This window comes from Oryx dammah, unplaced genomic scaffold (genome assembly GCF_014754425.2).
Source record: "Oryx dammah isolate SB20612 unplaced genomic scaffold, SCBI_Odam_1.1 HiC_scaffold_24, whole genome shotgun sequence".
NCBI classification, from domain to species: domain Eukaryota; kingdom Metazoa; phylum Chordata; class Mammalia; order Artiodactyla; family Bovidae; genus Oryx; species Oryx dammah.
In genome coordinates this window covers 53,656,149-53,671,109 of record NW_024070208.1, presented here as the reverse complement: position 1 = coordinate 53,671,109, position 14,961 = coordinate 53,656,149, and the positions used below count along the sequence as shown (strand labels likewise).

At 35.8% G+C, this 14,961-nt stretch overlaps 1 protein-coding gene across 1 annotated transcript in view; it reads left to right on the top strand.

The window, feature by feature from the left end:
- Positions 1 to 14,961, top strand: part of OBI1 (ORC ubiquitin ligase 1) — a 40,781-nt gene that overhangs the window by 11,982 nt on the left and 13,838 nt on the right. The window contains exons 2-5 of the mRNA XM_040267513.1: positions 1,033 to 1,168; positions 3,350 to 3,441; positions 5,538 to 5,786; positions 8,983 to 9,071. Coding sequence (XP_040123447.1) covers positions 1,033 to 1,168; positions 3,350 to 3,441; positions 5,538 to 5,786; positions 8,983 to 9,071 — 566 coding nt within the window. The remainder of the gene's footprint in view (positions 1 to 1,032; positions 1,169 to 3,349; positions 3,442 to 5,537; positions 5,787 to 8,982; positions 9,072 to 14,961) is intronic.

Here is a 14,961-nt window from a genome sequence, read left to right as displayed (position 1 = left end):
ATTACTTTATTCAACAAACCTTTATTGAGTACCTACTGTGTACTATGCTATCCCTAGGTACCAAAGATTCAAAAGTGAATGAGATGAAGAAAGTTATTGCCCTTCCGGAGTTTCCATTCTAAAAGGGGAGATAAATACAAATTTATAAGAAATATGTAAACAAACGTATAAAGTCAGGTAGAAAACTAAATCAGCTTCTTTCTTCTATTTTCTTTCTGATACAACAGCTACACACAGCCAAAACAAAACACCTACGTCGTTAACCCTGAGCAAGCCACCTGATCTTTTCACCTTGGTCTCCTTATTTGTAAAGTATATTTACTGTTTATCTTTCGGGATTAGAGAGAGGATATGCATGGGAAACTCATTGTAAAATATAAGACAATATAAATGTAAAGTATTTGTACTTGATTACATTGAGTCAAAGATTTATTTATTTGATGTACGTCAGTATTTCTGTCAGCATTGTTTGCTATTTAGATTATAAACCACTTGAGTGTATGTCATGTCTTTTAGGGTTTTAACTTTTGTGCCTCTGGTTTTGAGGGCATTCTTGTAAGACGTCAGTGCTAAATTGTTAATTGCTATTGCTCTGTAATATAGTGGAATGAATTGAGGGAAGGATTTCAAGCATCATATGGATGACTAGACTAAATAATCTTCAAAGAACCTTCTAGATCTGACATTTTATAATCCTTGACTAGAATAGTTGAAGAAAAATTGCCCCAGCCTTAATGGAACAAAATGCATTTTCTCTTTGGCAGTAAGTGTGATTTGGAACAAAATAAAACCATTTCTTAATGTATCAAAAGTTTCCATCTCTATGACCAGATATGTAAGCTAGTAACTGTTACACATGTGTAAGAAACAGTGTGGTAGCAGAAGCAGTGTTTTTATGAATACTAGATATGGCCTCCTAAAGCACCTACTGCCGTGCTCTAGAGCAGCGATTTGTTTGCTCTAAGCTAAACCTGTTGAGATTCTGGTGATGACTGTTGCCCTGTACTAAAAGTAGTGTTTCTTTTTTCAAAGGTACGCCAACCTGTCATATGCATCAACAACCATGTGTTTTGTTCAGTTTGTATCGACTTGTGGTTGAAGAATAATAGCCAATGTCCAGCCTGCAGAGTCCCCATCACTCCTGAAAATCCTTGCAAAGAAATTATTGGTAAGGGTCTATTGTAAAAACACATAGAAATGGATTTAAAACAGTGTTTAAATAGTGTCTGTTTGGAGGAAGACTGAAATAGACAACTTTTGGTGATGTTATTTCCCAGTATGATACTGGGTGGATTGGTCATTTGGCATAATATATATAAGTAGAGCAACTGAGGAGCATGAAGCACTGTGATAAATCACTGAGCCTTCTGGAACTTTGATTCTGGTAGAGACTGTCCATATGATGAAGTTAAAAAAAAAATATATATATATATATATATATATATATTTATTTATTTATTTGGGTGCAAAGTTCTTAACTGCAGCCAACAGCTTAAAAAGCAGACAAACAAAAAGGCCCACAGAGTTCAAACAAGCTAGTTCAGCTAGGAACATGGAGAAGGGATTCATGAAGCAGTGGCCTCTAAGATTTAAGGATAAATAAATTTTCAGTTGGTAAAGGTGAGAGAGGCCATTTCTTATAGAGGGAGCAGCATTCACTGCAGTTGGGAAACAAGAAAGTCTAGTTGGGTCTGACTGTTGAAGTAAGACTGAGAAGGTAAATTAAGACTTTAGCACAGAGCATCTTGAGTGACAGACTAAATCAGGGAGTTGCTGTATGGGTGAGAAGGGTAAGGTGGGCGTGATGGTTTTGAGCAGGGGAATGGCATAATCCAAAGTGTGTACTAGGAATAGTACTCAGGTGATGATACATAGTTTGGGCTCCAGGGGAGAAATAAGACATGAGTAGGTCAGACTCTTGCCCAGGTGAGGGAGAATGTGAGTCTGGATTAAGGGTATGAAAAAGAACGTTCAGTGCTACAGTCATGTAGGTAAAGTGGGGTTGGGGGCTGGTGGTAGGGGTAAAACTTGAACTGGAAGATTCTTGGAAAATGAAACATTTAAAGAGCTTTTATAGTGTTATTTCTTTTAGATTGTTAAAATGATTGTTATTTGTTTCTGCTTTAGGAAAAATTGAGAGAATTGATGATAGCATGAATCATAGGGAAAAAACCTTTCGTCTTTGTAATAGTCCCAAATTAGGGAAAATGGACTTATATAAAGTTTTTATAATAGAAAGGAAGACATATATGCTAGAATGAAAGAAGAACCATTGGAACTTTGAAACTAAGCGATCTGAAAGGGAATCAGAGGTGGCTCCAAGGTTTCTCTCTTGGGTACCTGGGTGAAGTCTTATAGAGGAATATTTCTGTGCTGTGCTGCAAACTGGAGTGTTAATCTCTCAGCCTCTACTTTTTAATCTGCACTGATCTTTACCAGGAGTCAGGTCTTTCCTTGCGGACTATGAGCTTTGTTGATTAAAATAATTTAAATGTTTTTTTCCCAGCTTCTTTTTGCATCCCTTCTTTCTTCATTCATTTGTATCTAAGTGATATTTTATAAATTCTCTGAAGTAAAATGGTTCATCCATCCTTGCATCTGGATGGAGTCCTGTGAAAAAGAACATTTGTAAATGCCTTTTTTATCATGATGCTAAGAAGTACAAAGAAGGTAAGCACAGGATAAATGAAGAGCTCTCAGGAAGAATACATTTTGAGTGTGTATATGTGAGTTATTGTGGGCATACAATTAATGCTGTGATTTATAATCCATTGTAACTGGGTTGTTAGAGTCAGTGAAAAAACGCATTCATCTTTTCAGTTGTGTTTCTAGTAACTATATATTTGAATACATTAGTTATAATAATATGTATTATATGTGTATTATATATGTGACATATATCATATATGAATATCATATATGTGACATATAAGATAATAAATTTGATAATTATATATAGATAATATTGATTTATACAACAAATAATATTTTAATTATACAGCTTATTGGTTAGATGTAATCACTGGTTTTATCATTAACAGTTGTCTGGTATTCAAAATTTGCAGTAGTTCAAATGAGTTAATAAAATATAGCCTTTGCCTTCATTGAGTTTAATAAGATACACAGGTAAGTAAACATAACATGATATTTTACTGAAGATATTTCTGATGGTGTTACTTATTTTTTCTCAGAATTGAAGTACAGAAAAGGATGGCAACACAAAGTGGATGTAAGAAAAAGGATAGGAATTAAGCTAGAGACTACATAGAACAATAAGGAAAGGGTTCATTTTAATTTTCATTCTACCCAAATCAGAATGAAAGGTTAGAATTTATTTTTGTCCTTATAGGAGGAACGAGTGAAAGTGAACCTATGCTAAGCCATACAGTCAGGAAGCATCTTCGGAAAACCAGAGTTGAATTACTCCACAAAGAGTACGAGGTAAATACTAACTAAAATGTTAAATGATGACAGCATTGAATTCTAGATAAAACTGAGCTGTCAGTCTGGACTTCTTAGAGTAGGTATCCAATGGAATCTTACGTTAAATGCCAGTTTAAAAATATCTGATAAATTCTTTTTTCCTTTCCTGTTTCAAATAGGGAAACAGATGGAAACATTTCCTCGTTTTCTTACTTTTAATTTTAAATTTGTGCTCAACAGAAACATCATTTTTTAAGTTGCTCCCTCAAGAAGTTGGGAGATAAAGGAAACTCTCATGTAGAAGTCAGTCTTCCAACCCCATGAGGCATTATGAATGCAAACAAGTACTATAACCTTCATTCTGCTTTTGTTTCTACCTGTAAATTCACTGCTAATTATAAGTCTGATAAGTTCTGGTAAAGAAAACATACTTATGTTAGCTACTAACAAAGAGATTTTGGTTTGAGATATGCTATTGCTTAATTCTTTTTTTTTTGTTTTTGCATGTTTTAAAAAACATTTTTTAAATGTTTGTTGAATTTTTAAAACATTTAAAAAAAATTATGTGTATGTAAGGTGTACAACATGTTTTGATATACATATACATGGTGAAGTGATGACTTCAGTCAAATTAATAAGCATAGCCATCTGCTCACGTAATTACTTTTTGTGTGTGTGTGTATGTGATGAGGGCACCTGAAATCTACTCAGCAGTGTCCAGTAGGCGGTACAATATTATTACCTATAGTCATCATGCTATACGGTAGGTCTCTAGACTGTCTCTAGCTGCAACTCTGTACCCCTTGAACCATCTCCCTGTGTCTCCCACCTCCCCGTTTCCCCCACCTTCCATGCTTGGTAACCACTGTTTAACTCTGCTTTTATGTGTTTGAGTCTTGTAGATTCCACATATATGTGAGATCATGCAGGTTTTTTTTGCATGTGATTTGACATGCAGGTGATTTGACATGGTGATGGAATTTTTTCTAAATTAGCTTCATGCTAATGGATATATATACTTTTGAATAAACATTAAGTCCAGTTGTCATTTTATATTGACTAAATGGGGGATAATATTGCTCTCTTCCTTTGACACAAAATATCTTTAAATTACACTACATAAATGGAAACCAGTTCAGCTGCTTCAAAATTTTTTTGAAATAAAATAGGGCATAGATAAATGACTGAATAAATGTTCATTCATATGTGTTTTCTTGTTTATATTTATTTATTAATTTATTCAAACAAGTAAAGCCCTTTTCTCATTTTATAATACCATTTAACTCAAAACATATTGTAATTTAAAATAGTAAATAGTTCTGTGTTAACTCTAAAATGTATTCTTATTTATGTAATGAATATTTATCACACTTAGATACTAATCAAATTAATGCTTTAGGAGATTGCTGGCATGTTTAAGTTTATTTTCTGAGAACAGAATTCCTAACAATTTTAGTTTAAGGTGAAATATCCATTATAGATGAATAAACAGTATCACAGAAGAGAGTTCTAGCCCCAAATGTTTCATTGCTGGATTCAAGTTGGTTCTACATGGGAAAAACTAATATTTGAAATAGTCACAGCAGTAGTTAAAGAGCTAGAATTTAGAAGAGTTCAAAATTACAGGTATTATTCTGACGTGGAAGGTGAAGGGACATGGTATATAATTTTACTTCTATATGAAGCAAAAGAGAGACATCAGCCAAAACTACAGATTTCCTTGATCAAAACTGTATTTTTAAATGCCCCTTAGTAAAGGAATTAAACATGCCTCAGAATTTTCTTCTGATGAATCTACTTCCTTGTTGAATTCATGTGACTTTTCATATTTTCTGAATATATAAAATGGAATTAAAGATTTGACATTTTCATTTTTTTTAAATCACAAACGATCATTGAATTAAAAGCAATAGAGTGCCAACTTTTATCAGTCAAAATACATCTTGAGAATTTCAGCTGTATGTGACTTTCTGTCTACAGTTATTCTGATGCATAAAGAATCTGTGTATCTACAGGATTTTTAATGTAAATTTAAAAAACACGTTGACTTCACTCTAGCATGTGTATGTGTTTAGTGTCTGTGTCTACCTGATGGCTGTGCAATGTTTTTTCAGGATGAAATAGATTGTCTGCAGAAAGAGGTAGATGAGCTTAAGAGTAAAAACGTCAGCTTGGAATCACAGATCAAGACTATTCTGGATCCTTTAACCTTGATGCAGGGCAACCAAAATGAAGATAAACTTCCAGTTGCAGATAATCCAAGTAAAATTGACCCAGAAACTGTAGCAGAGTGGAAGAAAAGGCTTAGAACAGCTAATGAAATCTATGAAAAAGTGAAAGATGATGTGGATAAGCTAAAAGAGGTAAGTTGTGGTTGTGTTTAAAATTCTGTAGTATTTTAAGTACCTTCCAAAGAATAAATAGCATGCTATTTTGAGTCATCCTTTAGATGGTTTGGAGAGAAAGGACAAATCCCTGGATGAGCATTTATAAACAATAAGAAAACTTTTTCTCCTTAAATCTTATTAGCTGCCAAGAAATATCAGGTGGTCCTATTTGTGACTGTAATTGGAGACTTTGTAGTGCCTCTGTATGAGTTTACATCTTCTTGTGGAAGAACGACATCAATTTAAAGGATGTGTTTCTATTTCTCCCACTTTGTGATTTGGCTTCCTTTTTTTTTTAAAGCTTATGTCAGTAATGCCATGTATGCATAAAGACAGACCTGTCCATTTCCCTACCTATAACATGGAAGGTTTGGACCATCTTTTTTTCTAGCACTCCCTTTCTCTGATGTTTTAATATTGTAAATAGTTAAAGACTTAATAATTCCAAGAGAACTGTGAGTGATGGCTTTAGACTACTCCATGCAAAAGAATATTGTCACTGAGAGGCAGTTTAATTTTTTCAGTTATTCTTCATCCACGCAAGAAGATAGAGAAAGCATAGGTGAAAAGGGCAGTCCTCTAGGATTTTCCAGTCTAGGAAAGGAGGTGAAATCCATGGCATCAGCATTAGAGGTAATGAAGTGATGTGGAGCTGTGCTGGCCAGAGGGACTAGCCTTTCATCTTGGCTTCAGGTTTGTCCACAGTGGAGGCCTGTTGTGCTGAACAGAGATGGGTTTGTGGTATCCAGATTCACAGCCCCCTATTCAACCTGTCTGCATTCTCTTAAAATATTGTTACTGTGCTGAACTACTGAATTCCACCTCCTGAAATCATTAATGCTCTACATATTTTAGAGATGTGCTGCCACATACCGGCTCTCTGATGCTCAGTGAGATTAAATAGCAGAGAATTATCTGCAACTTTGTGTGAACACTAAGTCAAATTGCATACCCACGTATAAAATAAATGCCATTTGGGCTCAGGAAGGCCAAGATGAGAGAAAGTTGGGAACATAGTACTTTTAGAGAAAAAAGAAACTACGGATGTAATTGCACTGAGTTTGCTACAAGTCTAGGGGAAGTGTGTTGTTCCTTTGGTTTATAGTGGCCACCATTACCATGTTAGTTTGAGAAGAGAAGAGGACATGGAAAGGTAGCTGAGAAGTCACAGTGTTTATCAATCAGCCATGTCCTCTTTAACTGTCCTTCTTGAACTATCAGTAAGTTCTGTATGGTTTCTTTTATATTATTGAATTTCATTAAAATATTTGGCAAAATGCTTCTTAGACCCTGAAGATATGTATGAAAACTCTACTCTGAGTTTATAAGAGTGGTATAAAGGATGTATGTAAAAGAAAAGTACATAAAATACAGGGTTTTTTTTGTTCTTTTAAAGATCATGTGTTAAATTCAATACCCAAAGTTACCTTGAGACCTCACAATTATTTGGGATACTTGAAAAGCCCATTTTGAATACCTCATAAACTAAAAAAAAATGGACTGCAGAGGCAAAACTTGAATGCAAAATACAAAACAGCAAATAAAACAAATATAGGAATATAAAACAAATATAGGAATGCTGAAGATTCAGAATAAAGGACTACCTAGATTGAGTGAAATGGACTTTTTTCCTCATGTTTGCAAGACAAATGAGTTTTGAATCATTATGAAGCCAGTGTGGAGATCACAAAGTGTAATAGTGACGTCTTTATTACTCTTTTAGGTGCAGCAAATAGGCAGGACTCTCCCCTTTGTAACTTTACCCATCCAGTTCTCCTGAACTTGAAAATATCTCTGATAATTGAGGGTTAGCCAGCCCATAAAGAGCATCTTAGAAAGCCTCAGGACTGGTGAGAGACCTTGTCCAGGGGAATGGGGAAAAGAAATCAAATGAGGTTCTAATTTAAGCTTGTCATTCATCATCAAAAAGCATTCACTAAGTGCCTCCTCTTACAGTGCTATGCTTGAGGGCTTAATTCATTGTGTGTGTGTGTGTGTGTGTATTTGAGGAAGTATATTACCTTCCCTATGTCTTCAGAGGGGCAGTAATGGTGTTTATCAGTCACGTAAAGAATTAACTCTCCACAGTCCTGGTTGGTTTGCATCCATGAAGATAAGCAGGTGCTCAGAATCCAAAAGGAACCTGGATACATCTGAGAGAGTTAGGTTTGGTGTTGAAAAGAGTGTCCTCCGCCCTACTTCCCTTGTCACCCTCTTGAGGCATTTGTGTGTGGATGGGCAAGTAATATAGTCAAGAATTCTAGAAATTATTGATCAGATTTTTAAAATCTGTTTTCAGATTTTCTTAGTTTAAATCTTTTTGTTGACGATTGTTCTGACACTTTGAATGTTAATAGTCAGACAATGAATTTCTCTTGCTAGGTTAGTGAGATTGGTTCCTAGCCTAGAAAGTCTTATTTTTTGTTGGAATTCAGAAACACAATGACTAGCAGATTTAAAAGAAGTCACTTCTAAGAAGATTCTACAACAGACACTCTACTTTTGGGGCTGCCCAGGATCAATATTGACCCTCTAGATTTTCTAGCAATAAACATTTTGTCAGGCAATTTTTAGGTATCATGCAACTCCAAGAAGGAAATCATACTTGCATTTAAAAAAATAAAAATAAAAAAAGAATCCATACAATTTATTAGAAAATATTGATCCAAGAAGTTGTGAGCCAGAGCATTTGGGAAAGCCATTTTGAAGAAAGCAGGCAAGTAGTTTAACGATATTAGGTATGTTACCACTAAAAACTTTTTAAATAGCAACCAAAAATCAATCTCATAATGCAAGATACTTAGCCATTAGTTTTGTGAATAATTGCATGTGGTATATTGTTACCATGCTTAGAGTATTCAGTTATGTGAAAAAGGGAAAAAAAAAAATTGTCGATAGTTTAGTCCCTTAATGACTCTAAGCTAACTAACATAGCCCCATTTATTTTCCTGGATAGAAGATTTGCAAAGTGCTTGGGGAATTTGGATTAAAAATGCGTGATCATGTTCACTTTCCCAAGTCATTCCCAATGGTGATCTTAAGTTTCTGAGGACATGCTCTGGTATTCAGTTTTCTCATACTGTTGCTGTAAAAAATACAGATGGCTCATGTCATAATTTTTACACATTTGTTTTTAACATGTGCTTAATTATTTTCAACACTTTTTTTTAAGGCAAATAAAAAATTGAAATTGGAAAATGGTGGCCTGATGAGGGAGAATTTGCGACTGAAAGCTGAAGTTGATAACAGATCACCTCAGAAGTATGTATTTTGCTCATAGAGCAATGTTTCAGGTTATGTCAGTGTTTTAGACTAAGCTGCTGTTACATTATGTTTTTCACTGGATTCTTTGTTGAAACATGTAAGTTTAAGTAGAATGTCTTACCTGTAAATGTCAAGTGTATACTTAGGTTATTGGTAAAATCTTAGTCTCAGTTAATGCTAATGTTGGAAGAAAGGATTTCCTTCTTATCTTTTTTCCTTACCTAATTATCAAGAGGTTTGTTTTATGTGACCTAAGACTGGTGAGCCTCCACTTGGTTTTAAATGTAACTGTTTAATGATCCTAACAAAGAGTAGGGAGACTTAACATGATGCCTTTTGGATATTTTTTGAAATAATTTTAATGATAGTTAAAATTCATCCATTGGTTCATCTTTACCAGGTACAACAATCTGTGACATAGAACTACTATTATTCTCCATTTACAGATGATAAAATGGAGGTATAGAGATCAAATTAATTTTTCTAAATCTTCACAGCTAGTAAGTGGTGGAAATAGGATTCAAACCCAGGTAGTCCAGCCCCAGAGCTGTGCTCTGTTACATTACACTGAAAGCTGTTACACTACCCATTACCCTAAAAAGCCTATCTGAAATAGAATTTAAGGCTTCATTTGTTGAATTTTGTACTGATTTGAACTGTACAGTTAAATGAATTCTTTTAAATGGTGGGGATATTTTCACTCCATTCCGAAAGATACAAGATTGCAAAATTTTGAACAGTTAGTTTAAAATGCTAAGAAACAGCTGAGAATTAAGACTTGAAGATTAAGAAAAGATAAGAGAGGCACTTGAGGTTGTTATTGTTCTGGGGGGAAAAAAATGACAAGTGAAAAGAAAATGTGACCCCATCCCTCTGAGAAGTGGCATATCAGAACTCCACACTTTCTTCCTGTCCAGCCATTTTCTCCTAATGGAAAAAGACAAGAAAGGCATAAACAAACATTGGAAATTCATCCTACCAGAAGTAGTTCTCTGTCATTTGAAAAGGAGAAAATATTGCCTTCAGTAAAACCAACTGTGGTATCAGGAAATGGTAGAAGTAAACCATAATTACTCAAAGCAGAGATAACTAACCAATAGAGAAAGAAGCATAGCTTTTACTTTTAAATAGTTCCTTCCCCTGTGTTCTCCAACCTCATTTTTCTTTTCACTTCAGATAATGTCCTACTTTGATGAATTAGTGAAATAAGCTTAGGAAGTGTTGCTGTTAATATATGGTGGTTTGAATCTCTGCTCATCTTATTTATTGGCAGCTCGCCTTGCCAGTCATAATAATGTTTATCCATTAGCCATTTCCCACAGCAGGCTGAATGGAAGTAAAGCCATTTTGTTCATAGCTTTTATTTCTTGAAAAGTTGCCCACCAAATTTTCAGATTTAGCACTAGCCACTAGGATGTGTGTTTTTAAATATCCTTGATTCCTACCTGATAAACAACTGAATCTCACCTAAAGAAACCTCACCTCTGTCTGTTTTCACAAGCAGTCACACTTCTGAATCTCATATAACTTTGGGATTTGCTCTCTTTAGCTTCCATTGCTTCCCTTCAGGGGAAGGGAACAAGTTCACTTAAAAAACGATTTGAACTGACCCCTGTTCCAGATCAATTTGCAATGCACTGAGGTACTAAAAGTATGGTATTGATTTATAGCCTTGTTTACCTCTGCATCACCAAACCCTAGTGGGAGTCAGAGAGAAGCTGACCACAGCTGAAAATACCCAAATTTGGTTCACTTGAGGAGTGCTCCTATTTGTATTGAAAACAGTATGAAATTTCGAGAGTTCAAAAGTAAATGCAAGCAAACAGAAACCATCCATTCCATTTCATTTCCTTGATTAGGAAGTGCCTTGACCAATTACTTTTCTTCTCTACTCGGTTAGTTGTCAAGGTGTACTTTTTATATACCTGGCCTGAGTGTCTAATGTATCTTTCAGGTTGTTCAGACATACTCTATGAATCAGGCAGAAGAGAGAGCTTTAAAATTTAGATATTAGAAAGGGAAAAAAATTAAGAAGGTGTATTTGTTAGCTTGGGCTGCCATAACAAATATATAGACAGGGTGGCTTAAACATTGGAAATTTATTTGCTTATAGTTCTGGAAGCTAGAAATCCCAGGTCAAAGTTCAGCAGTTTGGTTTTTCTGGCAAGGGCTCTCTTTTTGACTTGCAGACAGCCGCCTTCTCACTATGTCTTTGCATGTCAGAGAGGGAGTGTGTACTCTGGTCTCTCTCCTTCTTATGAGGCACCAGTCCTATTAGATTAAGGCCTCCTCTTTATGGTCTCATTTAACTTTAATCACCTCCTAAAGACCCTGTCTCTAAATATAGTCATGCTGAGGGTTAGGGCTTCAACAAATGAATTTGGTGGGGGTGGGTGGGGAGAATGGGAATACAATTCAGTCCACAGCAGAAGGTATTTCTTTTAAGGACTTGCGTGGTGCTCTGTTGCTTAGTTGTGTCCAACTGTCTGCGACCCCATGAACTGTAGCTCACCAGGCTCCTCTGTCTGTGGGGATGCTCAGGCAAGGATACTGGAGCAGGTTGCCATTTCCTCCTATAGGGGATCTTCCTGACTCAGGGATTGAACTCGCATCTCCATGTCTCCTGCATTGGCAGGCGGGTTCTTTATCACTATGCCACCTGAGAAGCCGCCCTTTTAGGACACTCAAGCAAATATCATGCTGTTGCCCCAAAACTAGACTACAGTCCAGTGTGAACAAAGGGGACTTAGACATGTACATTGATTTCAAGTAAATAGGATTGTATAAAAGTATTTTATAATTTTTAAAAACAGTGGTATAATCTTTAAAATGAAATCTGGATTATCATTTATCTCTTCTGCTATTGTTTTTTAGTCTTTTACCCTCCATTATATTTAATCTCAATGTGTACCTGGATAATTTTCCTTTTTCAACTTTAGCTTAGAAACTCTTTTGTGCAGTGTGGCCGCTGTCCCACTAAGCATACTTTTCTGGATTTCAATAATATCCATTCTGTTCTTTGTCAACACTTCATTGTCCTGATAGCTAAACTGGTGGTCCAGAAAAATGCAACTTTTCCTTTGACTTGATGTAGCCACTTCCTGAATTAGTCTCTCTCTTCTAATTTGTTTTACCTGAAGAAAACCATCTGCCTGCCCTTTCAGTTTTCTCTAACATGGACTTCTAAGAGAATCAGATTTTATATTCGGAACTAAAGAGAGGGTGATAATGTCCTTTAGTTTGCAAGACTGGTATGTGAAGAAAAGCCATTCTCGCAGCCAGCCCAGAAATACTGAAAGTTTATTTACTTGACAGTATCCTAGATGCTTTGAACTGTACAAATTCTGTTTCTGACCTCTAAAGTTGGTTAGGTTCCCCTTACTATCTTGTACTTTCCCTTTTTAGCACATAATCACAATTACTAATAATTAGTGTTCTGTGTAATTATTTTGATGAATATTAAAGTTTTGTGTAATTATTCCAGTGAATTTAACCCTGAATATTCATTTGAGGGACTGAAGCTGAAGCTCCAATACTTTGGCCATCTGATGTGAAGAGCTGACTCATTAGAAAAAAACCCTGATTCTGGGAAAGATTTGAGGGCAGGAGGAGAAGGGGGTGACAGAGAATGAGACGGTTAGATAGCATCACCAACTTAATAGACATGAATCTGAGCAAACTCAAGGAGATGGTAAAGGACAGGGAAACTTGGAGTGCTGCAGTCCATGGGGTTGCAAAGAGTTAGACATGACTTAGTGACTGAACAACAACTATTACTTATTTCATATTTTTCTGAGTGAGGGCTATAGTTTTATTCTCTATTATAGCCATGCATTTTATAGAGTTCTGCTCCTAGTATATATCTGTTGAGTAAATGAATAAAAATGTAGCTCCTGAGAAAATTCCCCTTCCATTTTGCCAAAGATTTAATGAAGAAATTTAGTCATTTTTCCTGTTCCTCTTCTCCATCTCCCATTTACTGGGGGATCCCGAGAGTGTCACACCTCCACATAGTAAGAAACAAAAATAAGAAGCTGAAGGAAGGTAGAACTGCATTTCTCATATTCCTAAACTGTACCTAGAAGTGTGGATATATTTGTCCTTGATAGAGTTAGGAGTTCCTAGTGATTTTTTACCTTCAAATATTATGAAGCTTATTAATGACTTGTAAAGCATTTGAAAGTATTACGCCCTCTCTCTGAGGTTGCTCTGTTCAGTTGCGCCATTCTTTTTCTCTAGTCTCACTGGGCAGAGTTTGTGCCATGTTGCCACCTATTTTGAGGCTTAAACAGAGCAGCTGGCCCATGCCCTTAGCTTCTAACTTATGTTAATAGTGTAGGGTATGAAATATATATGTACATATACAAAATTTTGTATACATAGAATTGCATAGGTCATTTAAATCAAACTTGGTTATAATTGGATTAATAATGGCTTTCCATTCTATAAGTATGTATTCGGTAATGTTATTGTATCTTTAGTGAGATCTGTGGGTTTGATAGTGTTTCCCTGCAAGCATCATTTTTACTGCCCAGCAACCCTAAGACTTATCATTATGGACCAGGTTTTACCCATGCCTCAGCAACTTCTGGAGGAAGATGAATGCTCCAGATACTCCTGGGTGGTGATCAGTATTCTATTAGGACATGAAAAGAAGTGTTCTGTGGAGGACAGAATAGACTTCATAAATCATAAGCTGTACTTTCTTCCCCTCTTGCTGTGTTTGTGTTCCTTGAGCCATCTCATCAGTTCCCATGGCTTTAATAATCATTTTCTTAATATGTCAGCAATTACAAAATAAAATCTAAATCATTGGCCTTGCCTTTTCTCCTAAACTGTAGATTCATGTTTCCATCTGTCTATTTTATACTTTCACTCAAGATCCTGTACCTTAAATTCACTGTAAATCACGAGTTAAATAAATGCCTAATTCTGGAGACAGACTACCTGGATTCAAGTTTCCCTTCTACTCTCTCCTTCCCCTACCCAATTCAGTTTTCACTATACTCAAAATGGTTTTTTATGAAGTGTAAATCACGCTATTAAATCTCTTATCTGAAACTGTCCAGTGTTTTCCTAAAATACAGTCCGGACACTTTGCCAGCTAGTCACGATGCTTGCCTATTCCATCTCATCCCCATGGCTTATCCTGCTCTAGCCATACTGGCCACCTTCTGTTTCTAAAACATGCTAGAATTTTTCCGTCTCTTAGAATGTCCACATCTTTATATGGCTGTCTCCTATTATCAGATTCAGAGAGGCTTTTCCTAATCATTCTGTCTAAAGCGGTCCTCTGAAGTTGTCCCCATGACCTTTCTCTTGTGGAATTTAGAATGGAGAAGACAGAACAAGAGGTCAAGCAACTAAACAAACATAGTAATTTCAGACAGTAATAAGGGCTAAGAAGGCAGGTAATACTGTAACATTGGTTGTGCATTAACTGTGGGCTCTATTATAAGTACATCTCAAGTTTTAACTCATTTAACCTCACCCACCTACTAGATAGGTACTAGTACTAGCTCCATTTCATAAGATGAACCCTGAAGTACAGAAATTTTAAATATCTTCCCCCAAATCACAATGCTAGAAGGTAGACAAAGCCAGAGTTCAGTTCTAGAGAGTCTGGCTCCAGAGTCTGTGCTAATAATCTTATGCTGTATTGCTTCACCATGCCATGATTTTATCACTGCAGTTAAGACTGTAGGAAGTAGAAGGTGCAGAAGCAAAGGGCCGCTTCCTTCTTAGCTTCCCCTCCTTCCTTCCCTCCCTTCGTTCCTTCCCTTTCTTTAACATTTACTGGTGGCTTTATGAGTTGAATGCTTGAAAATATTCAACATGAAATTTAATTTACTTCACACTAATGTTTGCAAATACAGTGTTGCTGCTG